The sequence below is a fragment of the Stenella coeruleoalba genome (assembly GCF_951394435.1).
Source record: "Stenella coeruleoalba genome assembly, chromosome: 20".
NCBI lineage: Eukaryota > Metazoa > Chordata > Mammalia > Artiodactyla > Delphinidae > Stenella > Stenella coeruleoalba.
The window spans coordinates 6,815,344-6,832,070 of NC_137166.1; the positions used below are offsets into that span (position 1 = coordinate 6,815,344).

Below are 16,727 nucleotides of genomic sequence, written 5' to 3' on the forward strand. Positions count from 1 at the left end.
ACCGACCACACCATCCTGCAATTGCCAGTTGCTGCATCTGTTCCCTCCAGGGCAGGGACTCCATCCTTCCTCCTCTCTCTTAGCAGAACCTAGCACCCAATATGACAGCAAATCTGGGCTGAATACATGACACAGCTCCGTCATGACAGGGTCCAAAGAGAAACCCGAACATACCCAGTGCCAGTGCTTACGGTTCTAAGCAAAGCAAACGCGTGACTTTAGACCAGGGCTTCTTAACCTTGGCACCACCGACACTTTATATAGGATAATTTTGTTTGGGTGGGGCGGGGACTGTCCTGTGCATTGTAAGGTGTTTAGCAGCACCCCTGGCCCCAATCCACTAGATGCCAGAAGCTACCCCCCAAATAATCACAACTAACAGTATCTCCAGGCATTGCCAGATGCCCCTGAATGGGTGGGGGTGGGATTGCCCCCGCTGAGAACCACGCACTGCTTTGCACCGTGGGACCCCTGGGTGTCTACCTTCACCCAGGCCTGAAAGGGGTGTTGTGACAGCTGTCCAAAGGTCACAGGCTGCTTGCCAATTACCCCAGGACCACACGCTCGTGCTCCCTCCTGTTTGCCTGCCCCTTGCAGACGCCACAGTAACCTGGAGGATCCCGCTAACTAGGACCGCTGAAGCAACACTACAGCTGTGGGGGTCCCCCCAGGACACCCTTATGTCAGGAGGCTGAAAATGCGGTGCTGAGAGTCCCCATCTAGGGCCCACAGGCCTATTCTTTCTAAGTGGTCAGGGGAGCACCTTTTCTAAGCTCTTTACTCCCAAGTTGGGTTTTCTGTTGCTTTACAAACACTACTGACACAGCCATAGCGCACAGACTTGCCAGCGCACGTTCAAAAACGCAAACGTGTTCACATCATCCCTCTTCTGAAAACACTTCGGTGGATCCCTACTGCTCTCCAGAAAAGGTCCAAACACCTAAGCGAGACCCTGCTGCCCCGGACAAGCTGGATGCCGCTCGTCATCAACAGCCAATGGCAAAAATAACAGCAGCAGTTGCCACTGGTCCGGGGCTTACCCTGTGCCGTTCACCATGTTCGACCCTCTGATGTATCGACTCATTTACTCATGCCCAACTGTAACCGTGTGCATGGATACCAATATTACTCCCATTCTGCAGATAAGAGAATTAGATCTCAGAAAGTGCATGTAACTTGCCCTGCAGTCACATGGCAAAGCTCATCAAAGGTGCTGGAAGTCAAGCTCCACGCTGCTTGTACCTAATCCAACAATGTAGGCTCCGCGAGGACTGGAGTCTAATGTGATTCCTGCTGTATCTCCAGGACCTAGAATAGTGCCTGGGAGAGCAGGCATTCAAATATAGATGGATGGAGGTAAGGAAGGATGGGTGGAAGGAAGGATGGGTGGAAGAAAGGAAGGAGGGAAGGAAGGAAGGGTGGAGGGAGGGAGGGAGTCTCTAGAGCAGTACCTACCAAACCTGGCTAGCTACCAGGATCACCTGGGGAGCCTATTAAAATACTGAATCCCAACCAACCTGGTGAATGACAGACCTCCTCAGCCACTCCAAGGAGGAGGAGGAACTGCTTTTGGTTAATGCGTGGGGAGAACTATAGCGTGTGGATTTCAAGAGGCAAAATCCTGTCTCACACCCATCAGAACTTTCGGGAGAAAGTTCCAGTAGGCTGTATCGTTAAATGCTCCCCCCAGGTGTTTCCGATGTTCAGCCCCCAGAAGAGAAGGGACCAGCCATCCACTCTCAGTGCAGGACACCTGTATTTACCATCCATGCCTTTTCATCCCCAGGAAGGCCCCCACCCCCGCCCCAGCTGCGACAGGTCTCTGGGCCACCTGGGAGGTGGAGTGTGGCCAATGCAAACCAAACTGGGAGGAGAGTCTGCTGCCTCCAGACACGGGCACTTTCAAAGCCGGGCTTCTGGCTCTGTGCCACCGGAGGCCTGCTCGGCTCCAAAGCTAGGAGAAACCTTTTGGAAAGCTACTTAATCTCACTCATGTTAAAAGAAATCACACGAAGAACTACACCGAGCTATCAGAGACCACCTGTGAACGGCCAAGTTCAGAACCCCACGGCAGAGTGGATGAGGGTGTGGGGAACGGGAGGTGCTCTCAACACCTCATGGGCCTCTGTGGGATGTTCTCCAACTGTCCTTTCAAAGTTAAAATAGCCTGTACCCTTTAACTCAGAAATAACAGGTACAGGAAGCTGTCCTTCAGGTAAACACAAAATACGTGTGCATGAAAGCGTAACACAAGGATGACCCTCACACACAGCTGGTGGGAAGGTAAAATGGTGCCACAACTGGGAAAATAGGCTGGCACTTCCTAAAATGATTAACAAAGCTACCATACTGACCTAGGAGCAATGCTACTCCCAGACAGATACCCGAGAGAAACGAAAACACACAGCCATACAAAAAAATCACGCATGAATGCTCACAGCAGCAGGATTCATGGTAGCCAGAAAGTATAAACAACCCAAATGTCCACCAACAAATGAACGGATCAACAAACTGTGGAATATCTATGCAGTGGAATATTACTCAGCCACATAAAGGAGGGACGTATTGAGACGCACCTCAACGTGGACGAACCTTGAAAACACTGGGAAACATTGTGTTAAGTAAAAGCAGCCGGTCACGAAAGGCCAGATGCTATATGGTTCCTTTTAGAGGAAATCTCCAGAACAGGGACCTCTATAGAGATAGAAAGGAGATTAATGATTGCTTAGGGCAGGAGAGGTGGATGAGGAACAGAGGGATGGCTAAAAGGTGCAGGGTTTCTTTTTGGCGTGATGAAAATTGTGGTAGTGGTGGCACATATCAGAATATACTGTTCATTTTAAATGGATGAATTATATGGTATGTGAATTGTATCTCCATAAGTCTGTTACCAGAAAATTTTTTTTGAAAACTAGAATCTGGGCTTCCCTGGTGGCGCAGTGGATGAGAGTCCGCCTGCCGATGCAGGGGACACGGGTTCGTGCCCCGGTCCGGGAAGATCCCACGTGCCGCGGAGCAGCTGGGCCCGTGAGCCATGGCCGCTGAGCCTGCGCGTCCGGAGGCTGTGCTCCGCAACGGGAGAGGCCACAGCAGTGAGAGGCCCGTGTACCGCAAAAAGAAGAAAAAAAAACTAGAATCCAAGTATAGTCACTGCAGCTAATAACAAAAGACTGGAAAGACCCAAAGTGTCCGTCTCTAGGGGTTAAACTGTTACACTGTAGCCAGAATGCTATGTGGCCAGGAAAGAAAAAGGCAGCTCAACAGGCTGATTATAAACCACCTCCAAGGTAATTGTTAAATTAAAAAAAGAAATCAAAGTGCAGAGGTGTATGTAGTAGGTACCCATTCATGTAGGAAACACAATGCACACGTCACACGAGCACAGAATACTTCTGGAAGACCAAAGAACTTGGTAATGAGCTTGCGCTGGAGCAAGACGTGGGCTGGGGAAGAGACACTTATTTAGAATCGTCTCATTCTCCCCCAAGTGTACGTTTTAATTCCTCAATTAAAAAGTAGCCAATAAAAAAGTCAAATTAAACAAGTCTCTGCAACTGAAAATTGCTTAAGTCTCCTAACTCTGTTTGTTAAAAACAGTCTTAGAAACTTTAGGGACTGAGCCGATTGCCAAATGTAAAGAGGATGGGGAGAAGAAGATGCCTCCACCTGGACCAGAACTTCACTTGAGAGCTACAGAACATTCAGCAGTGCGCTCTGTCCACCTGGAGCTAAAGCACAGCCTTCTCACTCTGCTCGTCTGGCTACCAAGCTATGAGTTTCCACAAGCTCTGGCCAGTTAAGCCCTCAAAGGGCAGACGGCTTGACCATCAGCTCAAACCAAATGGTCCCCGATGCTGTGAGACAGGGAGCCCAGCCCCTGCCATCCCGGGTGAGCTGTCTGGATGTCATTTCCAAGTTGGCCCACGCAGGTTCCTGTTCCTTCACCTGCTGTTTCCTGGCTAACTTCCCCCACCTGCTCTGAACCCATTCAGAGACCCAGACAGAGAGGCCCCACTTTCACTTTCAGAAGGTATCAAACCGACAACAACTGCCGTGACCACTGGTCTGGGCAGGAAGGGGAGGAGGTACTCACGGAAGCCCTCGATCTTATCGGCCGTCTTGCTCCAGGCCACTTGCTGGGTCTCCATGATCACCTGGACAGTCCTCCGTTCCGGGGTGGACTTGCGGAAGCTGAACACCGTCATCACCGTGCCCAGCTCCAGGGCCCTCTTGATCTGACTCTTCTCGTACTCCGGAAGGGTGTCCACATTGACCGTGGTGCTCATGGTTGCCAGCTCCAGGGGGAGGCAAGGAGTGAGAGAACGAGGGAGGCTGGAAGGGCGGAATAAAGGAGGGAACTGCTTTTAGTTAACTGAGTGGGATTTGGCTTCGACTTCAAGAGTGAAGATCCTGTCTCATGCCCATCGGGATGAGTTTGGGGAGAAGGTTCTAGTGGCGGAGACTTGCTGGCCGCTCAGAGAGCCCAGGCAGGACACACAGAGGTTTAAATGGAAGTGAGGTGTGGGTGGAGCCCTCGACCTCAGTGACCCAACCACTATCCCGGCTTTAAATAACCAAATCACTCCAGCCTGGCTGTTACCACTCCTTCCCCACATACTCTGATGCTGTGGAACATTTGAATAGCCAGAGCAGCCCAGACTGACTCCTGTCCCCACCCCTGACAGCCTGCCAAGAGATTTCCAACCATCCCTTTACTTCCCGAGTGAAGTTGGGAACAGGAAAAAAAAAAACCCTTCCAAATGTGTCCATGGAACTGGGGCAAAAAGGGCAGAAGACAGCAGGACCCAGCAGCCTCACGTTCAAATCGTGGTGTAGGTTCCCACTGACCGTGTGGACCTGGGCAGGCTGCGTGACCTCCGTGAGCCTCAGTTTCATCAGAACAGTTAGGAAGCCACCTGTGAAGCACCTGGCGTGCCGCTCAACATCCAGGGGTATCCTTGGCTATCCCTCATCCTCCTGCACAGCTGGCATTTCCCAGAGAGGTGTTTGCGCCCCAAATCTCAGAGCCTTCCTTGTCTGGTTTCTCTCACGCCCACATCCAATCCACAGGCAAACCCAGAATGCAATCAGTCTCACTGCTTCACTGGTCCTTCCAAGGATCTTATACTTGGGTCATTCTGATCGCCTGCTAACTGGTCTCCCTGCTTCTGCTCCAGCCCCTACAGTCCACTCTCAGACCAGGAACCAAAAGGATGCTTTAAGGACAAGAGTGAAATCGTGTCGCTCCCTCCCCCCAGTCTGCCTCCCAAATGTCCAAAGACTCACTGCCCCTCACTCAGAAGGGGCTTAACTTCAGGCTTGCAGACCGCAGCCCCTACCCCAAGTCACCTACACCCGCAGGCTGAATTGCCACCCTTGTAAAGGGGAAGATGACAGATGAAAGAACCTCCAAAGGTTCCTGTAAGGATCGAACCAGATAATATATCTCAGCCCGTAGAACAAAGATGCAAAGTCAATGCTCCTCAGATTCAGCTCCTGCTACTGTCACTATCCACTGTCCCCTGTCTCTTTCTTACCTCCTCCCCTCCTCCAAATCCCTTGAGGCTCCCACAGTTGCTACTCTGGAGAGAAACCGGTGTTCAGTCGAGGCTGTCTGGGCCTCCACACTGGCTCAGCCTCCCCACAGTCTCTTTGCCAAGTTGCTCAAAATCAGGGCCTCAGCTTCCCCAGCTGTATAATGGGGATAACAATACCACCCTCGAGGGGCTCTGGAAGGAGCAGACGCCACAGTGTATGTACAGCCCCCAGCATCTAGCAGGGCCTCTGATCATGTTAATCAGCCAGCTGGTCAAGACATTAATCAAGGGTCAACTCTATGACAGAAATGGAGGGTGGACTTTTATGTAAATGAGGGGTGCAGGGAGCGGCCCAGGCCCTGTCCTTTGCTCCCTCATCCCTCTACCTCACACCCACAGCCAAAGGCACCTCCCAGGTATGCTGACAGCCCAGCGATAAGGTCATGAATTATACCTGTTCTCCACCCATTTGGAAAGGGACTAGTCAGCTCAATGACTCTGCAGTAGCAGAGACATGGGGGTGGGGGTAATAAAGGGAGTAGCAAGAAGGGGTCCCCAACTTAGTCTAGGGTAAGGCTGGGAACTGACAGTGCTCATAGGAAGCTTCTGGGGGAAGGCGGCGTCTGAATCCAAGCTTTAAAAAAAGATGAAGCGGGAGGGAACAGTGTTGTAATCAGAGGAACAGGCTTAAGCAAAGGCCCGGCAGCAGGACTACAGGGTATGCCAAGAACTCTGCCTGACCTGAGCCTCCTGCCTCACCGCCCTCGAACCCAGGTCAGGGGATGAACAAGGTGCCTGAGGCCAGTCTCATCCTGGTAAACTAGCTGTTTATCGGCCCTCCCCAGGTGCCTGCACCTGTCGTATCTCGTTCATCTCATTTATTTCAACGAGAAATACCGGAGGTGAAAACTCAAGTCCTGGGAGGTGAAATCATGTGATCAAGGTCACAGAGGCACATGGTGACATCAGGATTGGAACCCTGGTCTGAATCCCACGCCCCTGCTCCTTCAGCACCCGCCTTCTGGAATCCAGAATCTGGTGGCAGAATCTGGTCAGACAGTAACTAACTTGGCAGAGAGGTCAAAGGACTTGTCCAAGGTCACACAGCTGCAAAGTGTCAGAACCAAGATTTGGACCAGGTCCCAGCCGTACACCTCCTGAGTTCCCCACTCCCAGGGCTCAAGGCCCACATGTAGCAGAGCACAAATAGGAAACACACAACCCCTCACAACACTGCCATGTAAACCAGCCAACCGGGAAGCACCAGGGCCCTCAGTTCTTTCTGACTCTGGGAGGGCCTTGGACTTAACCTTCCCAGGATTCTGGTTACTTCCCACTTAGAAGCCCAGGGGATTGATTCAACCATAAACACCAAGTCTCTCACGTCCTTCCCCAAGAACTGGGAAGACATCCTCACGGCCACAAGATCCTTGGAGTCAACCACCAAAATCCACCGGCTCCCAACTCAGCCTTCCAGAGTTCAGTGCTCAGCAACTAAGGCAAGGAGGTCTCCGAGGCCTTGACCCCAGGGGAGGGCACGAGCCATCACAGGCAATTTCTATTCTGCTTCTGCTTTCAAAAAAAGAAAAAGAAAGAAATAGCCTCGAAATCCCTTTTTTGTTCCTGTTTCTCATCCTCCCTGGGTAACTTCATAAAAGTGACTTACGGTGTAAATACAAATGTGGCTGAGATTCAACAAGATTCTACTTTTCATGTCCTTCTACTCGAAATAAACTTCTGGGAAAGATAAATGTCCTATGATACTGCTTATATGTGGAATCTAAAAAAAATGGTACAGGGGCTTCCCTGGTGGCGCAGTGGTTGAGAGTCCGCCTGCCGATGCAGAGGACACGGGTTCGTGCCCTGGTTCGGGAAGATCCCACATGCCGCGGAGCGGCTGGGCCCGTGAGCCGTGGCCGCTGAGCCTGCGCGTCCGGAGCCTGTGCTCCGCAACGGGAGCCACAGCAGTGAGAGGCCCGCGTATCACAAAAAAAAAAAAAAAAAAATGGTACAAATTAACTTATTTACAAAACAGAAATAGAGTCACAGATGTAGAAAACAAACTTATGGTTACAGGGTGGGGAAGGGAGGGGGGATAAATTGGGGGACTGGGATTGACATATACACACTACACTATATATAAAATAAATAACTAATAAGGACTTACTGTATAGCACAGGGAACTCTTCTCATTACTCTGTAATGACCTATATGGGAAAAGAATCTAAAAGAGAGTGGATATATGTATATGCGTAACTGATTCACTTTGCTGTACAGCAGAAACACAACATTTTAAATCAACTATACTCCAATAAAAACTTAAAAATAAAATAAAAAATAAACTTCTGGGATACAAGGACCCAGAACCAGGAAGCAGGGGAGTTCTCTCCAGTGCTCTCTGCACACGTTAGAGAAGCACAGAATTTCATACAAAATCCCACGAAACAATTCTGTTAGACTTTGCTACAGTCGCATCCCTGAGAGGTAACAGCCCATCCTACAGCCCGAGGGATGTTACTGCTGCATCTCACACCCACCCTGCAGCAACAAAGCGATACATATTTTCTTTTTTTTATATACTTAAAAAAAATTTTTTATTGAAGTATAGTTGATTTACAGTGTTGTGTTAGTTGTAGGTGTACCACAAAGTGATTCAGTTATATATATACATATATATATGTATATATATATATATGTATATACTTTCTGAGATTCTTTTCCATTATAGGTTATTACAAGATATTGAGTATAGTTCCTTGCGCTATACAGTAAGTCCTTGTTGGTTGTCTTTTTTTTTTAACATCTTTATTGGGGTATAATTGCTTTACAATGGTGTGTTTCTGCTTTATAACAAAGTGAATCAGTTATACATATACATATGTTCCCATATCTCTTCCCTCTTTCATCTCCCTCCCTCCCACCCTCCCTATCCCACTCCTCTAGGTGGTCACAAAGCACCAGGCTGATATCCCTGTGCTATGCGGCTAAAGCGATACATATTTTCATTGGAGGAACAAAGCAGTGTCAGCTGGGGCAGGTAGGAATGTGCATTACTTCAACTTTTTTTTTTTTAGGGCAACCTGTGAGCACCTACTAAAATGTAAAACAGGTATATGCTTTGATCCAGTGCTGTGCAGAAACACACACAAAAATAGTCACAGAAGCATCATTTGTAATAGAAAGAGAAAAAAAAAAAAACAAGAAACAATTCAACAGCTCACAAATGGGGGTGGTCCCTTAAATGATGGGACACACGCATTAAAGAACGCTCAGTAGCTATTGGAAAGAATGAGGAAGATTTACACACAATTTGATCTGGAAAGATTCGTGAGGTGGATGAAAGAAGAGTTGCAAACTAAAAAGCATAAATATAATTACATTTTTTAAAAGGCGGTCTGCTTATAAGCCCAGGAGGAGTGGTTACTTTTGGAGAGCGGGAGAAGGTAAAGGGTCTGACCTGACTTTTTACTGATTTAAGTGCTAACATAATGGATGAGATTTTCTGCTCTGTGTTTTTAAGTGTTTTCCAAATGAAGACGTGCTTTCAAAAATTTCCTCACCCGCAATTTTCCATCAACTCCACTCAGCCAAAGGGCTCTTTATGGGGTTCCTGGCTTGGCCTCTTCCAGAGGAGTTTCACAGGCTCCAGGTAGAGGGAGAGGGAGGGGGGAGGGCTGCAGCATGATTAGGCCATTTCAGCATCAAGGAAACCTGCAGTGAGTATCGTCCTGAGCTGGTACACACGGGGCATTCATATCTTTGTAATAAGGGTAACTGCCTGAGGCGGCCAGGAACCCCTAAATTAAGACTCCCTGAAAGACTGTAGCTAAGGATGATGGCCCGAGCCCCAACGCAGGGCCCTTAAGCATAGGGTAAAGAAGTGGCAGATAAGCCCCAACTCTCCACACAGCCCTGGAATGGAGGCCTGGGTGGCCCAAGTACCCAGGGGAAGAAACTGAGGCTCAGAGACTCTTCAACTTGCCCAAGGTTACACAGCTGGAACAGAAATTCGAATTACACTGACAAGGCCACCTGTTTCCCATGCGCGTGCCACCCCCCTCCATACTTTCTCACTCTAGTTCAAGATCAGGGTGCTACACGATCTACAGGTGGTGCTACAAGAGCCCCTCCCGGGCCCCCTCTGGAATCCAGGCGCCAAGCGCCCCCCGCCCCCCGTCGAAACGGAACACATCTTTCCCGCGAATTCTTCCGCTATGGGGGTAACGACCTCTCTGGGGTTCCACAACATAACCAGGAAAACTCAGAGACGCACATAATGATGCGTACAACTCTTGCGGGGGGAGACGGAATCTTGAATCCCCCGAAAGCTCTATTTCTCAGGGCGAAGGGCTGCGCCTGGAATCAACAAGCCCTGGGCCCAGAGGTGGTCAGGAGACACGCCGGCCCCCCCGGCCACCAGAGCCTACACCACCAGCGCTCGCACGAACCCCAGACCGCAAGCCGCGCCGCTTCCTCCAGGCTCCCATTCAAAGCCGGACGGACCCAGGACACCAACCGACGAAGTGGCGCCGGCCCAGAGTGAGGAAGTGGCCGGCGACGAAGCCCGGACCCCCGCCGTCACCGCGCCGGCCCCGGGCACAGCGGGCGGGGGCCCCGACGGCGTGCCCCACCCCTGCCAGCACCGGCAGCGCCCGGGCACAGGTCCCCCCTGGACGCCGCTCCCCGAGCGCGGGTTCCGCGGGCGCCCGCGTGCGCTCGCACCCGGCCGGGCCACTCACCTGGCCGCGCCTCCGCTGCGGGTCCCGGCTCTGGGGTCCCGCGCGCAGCCGCCCGCCGTCCTGGCTGTGGGCACTCCCTGCCGCGCACGCCCTCCGACGCGGGCGCCGTTACTTCTGCTTCGGCCGCGGCCGCGCGCCACGTGACTCCTCCGGGGCCGCCCCCCGCGCCCCGGCCCGCCCCACCCCCGGCCCGCAGCTCAGGGCACCCCCGGCGCCGCGTCCTCCCTGGGGGCGGACCAGGCCTGGGACCCCGCCTCCGTGGGCCGAGAAAGAAACTGAGGCAGCGGGAGGGGATCGACCTGCCCCTCCTCACTTGCAAGGTGGAGAGAAAACTTCCAGATAGACTAGCTTTCATGGAGCTCCTACTGCACACACGTGTTTTACATGCATTTAATATAATCAACGGGAATTGGCAGGTCATGGCCCTAATTTGAAATCGTTACTGAGGCTGCGCTGGTGACCGCCTCTTACTACCCGGGGCAAGTCACGTAAATACCCTCAGCTCAGCTTTCTCATCCGTCAGACATGATCAAAATAGTGCCGGCCCCAAAAGTCTGTTGTACGGAACTTAGAATACTAGGGAATTGATCTCCCATTTTCCCAGTGAGATTATTTTTTATGGCTCACTTTATAAACTTCTAAGCATATAGACGACATGGTCGAATGCCTAATGATGGTATTTAGTTGATTCATCTGGCTACACCAAGCCTACCTCAAGTCACGTATTGTATGATGTAACATATTCTTTAAGAGAAATACTGCTTTTTTCCACTTTCCTGTTTCATGAAGCAATTTTATTCAAACCTTTCATATGCATCTTTGCCTACAGTCCGTTGTGACTGTAGCCAGCTTTCCAGTCACCTACAGAGCTGTCAGGACACGTCAGTTCTACTCGTAAGCCGCTTGAGTTACAGCATTTTTTAAATCTGTGAATATCGTTCTGGCTGAAAATATAATACCTAAAGCCACAGGGCTCATTCACTGACTTTAGGCAATCTGGACTCATTTCTTTCACTGCTCCTAGCTCCGGGGTGTACTAGTTGCTATTCCCCACAGATCACTTACTGCACCATTTTTTAAAGAAATCTTTGACACCACGTGTAATCAAAGGGCCAACTCCCCAGGAATGATGGCTGAATCTGGGTTAAATTTCTTTGCCTTTTTTTTTTTAACAACTTCAATTTATATTTATTTCCATCAATCCTTTCATCATTTCTATTTTGGTACATGTTATCTAATGTACATAATATATTATTACAATGATATATGTGTAGAATTTCTTTCTTTTTTTTTCTTTTCTTTATTTATTTTTGGCTGCATTGGGTCTTCATTGCTGCCTGTGGGCTTCCTCTAGTCGCGGCGCGCGGGCTTCTCATTGCAGTGCCTTCTCTTGTTGCGGAGCATGGGCTCTAGGCACATGGGCTTCAACAGTTGTGGCACGTGGGCTCACTAGTTGTGGCTCATGGGCTCTGGAGCGCAGGCTCAGTAGTTGTGGCACACGGGCTTAGTTGCTCCATGGCATGTGGGATCTTCCCGGACCAGGGCCCGAACTCGTGTCCCCTCCATTGGCAGGTGAATTCTTAACCACTGCGCCACCAAGGAAGCCCTAGAATTTATTATTACAAAATCCATGTGTATAGGCAACCGTGTTAAATCTCTTGCTGATAAAATGAAACTAAGTGCAATCAGCTTTAGAAACCACGGTGGGAAGCCTTGGCTCCTAACCTCTGTCCAGACAGATACTAATTCTGGCTGGAGTTTTCCCTGGTCCCTGGGGATCAAGCAAGCAAAGAAGAACATGTAGCACACGCTTCAGCTCAAAGAACTCTCATTTAATATGTGACTGGGAGCTTACAGCATTTCAGGAGTTAAAATGTCTGCTGTGTTTGAGATGGTGGTCATCGGAGATGGCAGTGTGCTTTTTTCGTATTTCTAACTACTTTTCCTCTTTGCCTTGGTTTTCGATCTCAGCTGAACAGCTAAAGGAATGCAGTGCGATGAATGGGAGTGTCTGGGGTTCCTCATCGTGGCCTCTTTTTCTCCAACTCCAACTTGATTGTTCAAAATAAAGTCACTGAGACGGAAGCCCTGGTTCTGGGAGGGCTGAAACACGACATGACACTTCTACTCCAAGGCATAATGGGTAGGGGGAGAAGCCACCCAATGTATTCAGATACACATGGCAGAGCCCCCTGTCATGAGTTAGCTATTTTAGGGCTCAAGTCCATTAAGTCAGTGGGTGGTGGAGGCTGGATTTGAACCCAAGTCTGTCTGGGGCCAGAGCCCATGGGCACACAGGCCCACTGCCCGTCCCCAGCATTAATAGGAGGCATTCAGGCAGGAAGACGTGAGTGTGTAACCACTCCGCATGGATTCACAAATGGGTCAGGAAGTGACCTCAAAGGGTGGAGGGAACTTTCTTTTCCTTTTCATATAAAAAGAAAGAAAAGCGGGACGGGGGGAATAACCTGAAAGAAAATTGTGTTTTAATCAGCATTGTCTTGACTTTCTATTCTGAGTCCCTCACCAGTCCTCAGGGATGCACATGTTTTTCCCCATAACCCTCTTCCATTTGCTAGCAGCCATGTGCATTGGACCATTAGCCAACCCCCTCACTGCCTCAGTTTCCCTCTCTGCAAAATGGGTATATTAACTGTCCTACCTCCCAGGGTGATTATAAGGATTAAATGAGACGAGAGGTAAAACAGGCAACATAGTTCAACCATCAGGGCTGACTATCTTCAGTATTGTTATTGGGAGGAAGAAGAAAAAGCCCCGTGGTGCAATGGGAAGGTATGGATTTGGAAGACAGGGAGATCTGGTTTCAAGTCCCAAATGGCCACTTCCTTAGCTGTGTGACCTTAAGCTGGTCAGTTACCCTCTCTGAACCTCCAATTTCCCCATCATTCAACCTACCTTTGGGATATAAAGAATAGGCAATCTACAGAGATGGAAAGTAGAGTAGTGGTTGTCTGGGACTGGGAGACATGGGGGTCTTGGAAGGTGATGACTAGGAGGTACAGGGTTTCTCTGTGGAGTGATGAAAATGTTCTAAAATTGATCATGATGATGGTTGCACAGCTCTGTGAATACACGAAAAGTCATTGAACTGTACACTTTAAATTTTTGTGTTTTTTTGGCCATGCTATGCGGCATGCCGGATCTTCCCTGACCGGGGATCGAACCCATGCCCCCTGCCTTGGGAGCGAGGAATCTTAACCACTGGACCACCAGGGAAATCCCTGAACTGTACACTTTAGATAGGTGAATTGTATGGGATGTGAACTCTGTCAAAGCTGTTCAAAACAAACCACCTACCTTAGAAGGCTGTTTAAAGAATTAATGGCTGGGACTTCCCTGGTGGCGCAGTGGTTAAGAATCTGCCTGCCAGTGCAGGGGACACGGGTTTGATCCCTGGTCCGGGAAGATCCCACATACGTCAGGGCAACTAAGCCCGTGTGCCACAACTACTGAGCCTGAGCTCTAGAGCCCGTGAGACACAACTACTGAGCCTGCGCTCCAGAGCCTGCGACCCAGAACTACAGAGCCTGCGTGCCACAACCACCAAAGCCCACACGCCTAGAGCCCATGCTCCACAACAAGAGAAGCCACCGCAGTGAGAAGCCTGCGCACCGCAACGAATAGTAGCCCCCACTCGCCACAACTAGAGAAAGCCCACGCGCAGCAACGAGGACCCAACACAACCAAAAATAACTAAATTTAAAAGAAAATTAAAAGAGAAAAGAATTAATGGCTAACACAGCTTAGCACAATGCAGTCTTCAATAAAGTAGCAGCTGCTCATTATAATAATCATTATTAGATAGTGGCTCTTCTGAACCTGGCCGTCCTCTCCCGGTCACGCACGGCAGCGGCCAGGCTGAGGTCCACCACGCTGCCCCAGGGCCTTGCCAACCTCCTCCCTCCACCCAACAGCCAAAAACAACCAGAAAACCCCGAGAGGTTTTGAGTTTGGTTTCCTTTCCTGATATTGTTCAGAGAAGTGCATGTCCCCTGGGGATAAGCTGAGTCCCAGCTGCTGGCTGGCAGGCGTCTGTGAGAGGAAGTACCACCCAGAACTGGCTTCCAGACCTGGTCAGGGTTAGGCTCAATCTAGAAGTTTCTGCATGGGGGGGCAGTCAGACCCCCCCCCTATTTTTTTTCAGCTTTCCTGAGGTATAATTGGTACTAAACTGTGCACAATTAAAGCACAGAAGCTGATGAATTAGGACATATGCATACAGCTGAGAAACCGTCACTGCAATCAGGGCAATAAACATCCATCACCTTCAGAAGCTTCTTGTATCCTTTTGTTATTGTTGTTATTGTTTGTGTTGTTGTATTTGCATGTGTATGTGTGGTAAGAACACCACATGACACCTGCCCTCTCAACAAGTTTTTTTTTTTTAAGATTTATTTTTTATTTATTTATTCATTCTAGGACGCGTCGGGTCTTAGTTGCAGCACGCTGGCTCTTCGTTGTGGTGCGCGGGTCTCTCTCTAGTTGTGGTGTGTGAGTTTTCTCTTCTCTAGTCGTGGTGCACAGGCTCCAGGGCACACAGGCTCTGTAGTTGTGGTGCACGGGTTCCAGAGTGCGTGGGCTCTGCAGTTTGCGGCACGCGTGCGCTAGTTGAGGCTCGCGAGCTCCGTAGTTGTGGCACGCGGGCTTAGTTGCCCCACGGCATGTGGGATCTTAGTCCCCTGACCAGGGATCAAACCCGTGTTTCCTGTATTGCAAGGCAGATTCTTTACCACTGGACCACCAGGGAAGTCCCTCAACAAGTTTTCAAGTATAAAATACAGTACTGTTAACCCAGAACTTACTCATCTTGTAAAACAGAAACTTTAGATACATTGAACAACTCTCCGTTTCCCCCTCCTCCCAGCCCCTGGCAACTGTCATTCTATGCTCTGTTTCTATAAGTTTGACTATTTTAGGTGGCTCATGTGAGAAGAATCAAGCAGTGTTTTTCTTTCTGTGTCTGGCTTATTTCATTTAGCATAATGTCCTCCATGTTGTCGCAAACAATAGAATTTCCTTCTTTTTAGAGGGTAAATAACATTCCATTGTATTTATACACGACATTTTCTTTATTCATTCCTGCATCCACAGAGGTTTAGATTGTTTCCATATCTTGGCTATTGTGAATAATGCTGCAACAAACATGGGAGTCCAGATACCTCTTCACGATACTGCTTTCAATTCTTTGGGATATACACCCAGAAGGGGGATGGCTGGATCATATGGTAGTTCTATTTTAAAATTTGGGGGAAGCTCCAATGTTTTTCATAGCTGCTGCACCATTTTACATTCCCACCAACAGTGCACAAGAGTTCCAATTTCTCCACTGTCTCTCCAACGCTTGTTTCCTTTTGGTTTTTTGGTGAGAGCCATTATAACAGGTATAAGGTTATACCTCACTATGGTTTTCATTTGCATTTCCCTGATGATTACCGATGCTAAGCACCTTTTCATATGCCTCTAGGCCATTTGTATGTCTTCTTTAAAGAAACATCTTCAGGTCCTTTGCCCATTTTTAAGGCAGGTTATTTGGGGTGTGTGTTTGTTTGCTTGTTACTATTGAGTTGTAGGAGGCTGCTATTCAAATTGAGGGCTGCTTGGGAAAGCCTCTGGTCCTGTGGTTTTAATCTGGGCTTCTCAAAAAATGGGTAGATGACCTAAATAGACATTTCTCCAAAGAAGACATACAGATGGCCAACAGGCACATGAAAAGACGCTCAACATCACTAAGTATTAGAGAAATGCAAATCAAAACTACAATTACATACCCCCTCACAGCTGTCAGAATGGCCATCATCAAAAAGTCTACAAATAACAAATGCTGGAGAGAGTGTGGAGAAAAGGGAGCCCTCCTACAATGTTGGTGGGAATATAAGTTGGTGCAGCCACTATGTAAAACAGTATGGAGGTTCCTCAAAAAACTAAAATAGAGCTACCATATGATCCAGCAATCCCACTCCTGGGCACATATCCAGACAAAACTATAATTCAAAAAGATACACGCACCCCTATGTTCACAGCAGCACTGTTCACAATAGCCAAGACATGGAAACAACCTAAATGTCCGTCCACAGATGAATGGATAAAGAAGATGTGGTACATGTACACAATGGAATACTATCCGGCCATAAAAAAAGAAGGAAATAGTGCCATTTGCAGCAACATGGATGGACCTAGAGATTATCATACTAGGGGAAGTCAAGTCAGAAAGAGAAAGACAAATACTATATGATATCACTTATATGTAGAATCTAAAATATGACACAAATATGGGCCTTCCCTATTGGTCCAGTGGTTAAGACTCCGCGCTTCCAACGCAGGGGGCTCGGGTTCGATCCCTGGTTGGAGGACTAAGATCCCATATGCTGTGGGGTGCGGCCAAAAAAAATATATGATACAAACTTATGTACGAAACAGACTCACAGACATA

General features: G+C 49.0%; 1 protein-coding gene across 3 annotated transcripts in view; it reads right to left on the bottom strand.

Annotated features, from left to right (window-relative positions):
• Positions 1-16,727, bottom strand: part of PLCG2 (phospholipase C gamma 2) — a 191,861-nt gene that overhangs the window by 137,401 nt on the left and 37,733 nt on the right. For 2 of the 3 annotated variants that reach the window (XM_079906383.1, XM_079906384.1), the window contains one exon: positions 4,094-4,332. In XM_079906383.1, coding sequence (XP_079762509.1) covers positions 4,094-4,286 — 193 coding nt within the window. In that variant the 5' untranslated portion in view covers positions 4,287-4,332. Of the gene's footprint in view, positions 1-4,093; positions 4,333-10,276; positions 10,431-16,727 lie in introns of those variants that run through there. The other variant, XM_079906382.1, reaches the window with a different exon arrangement.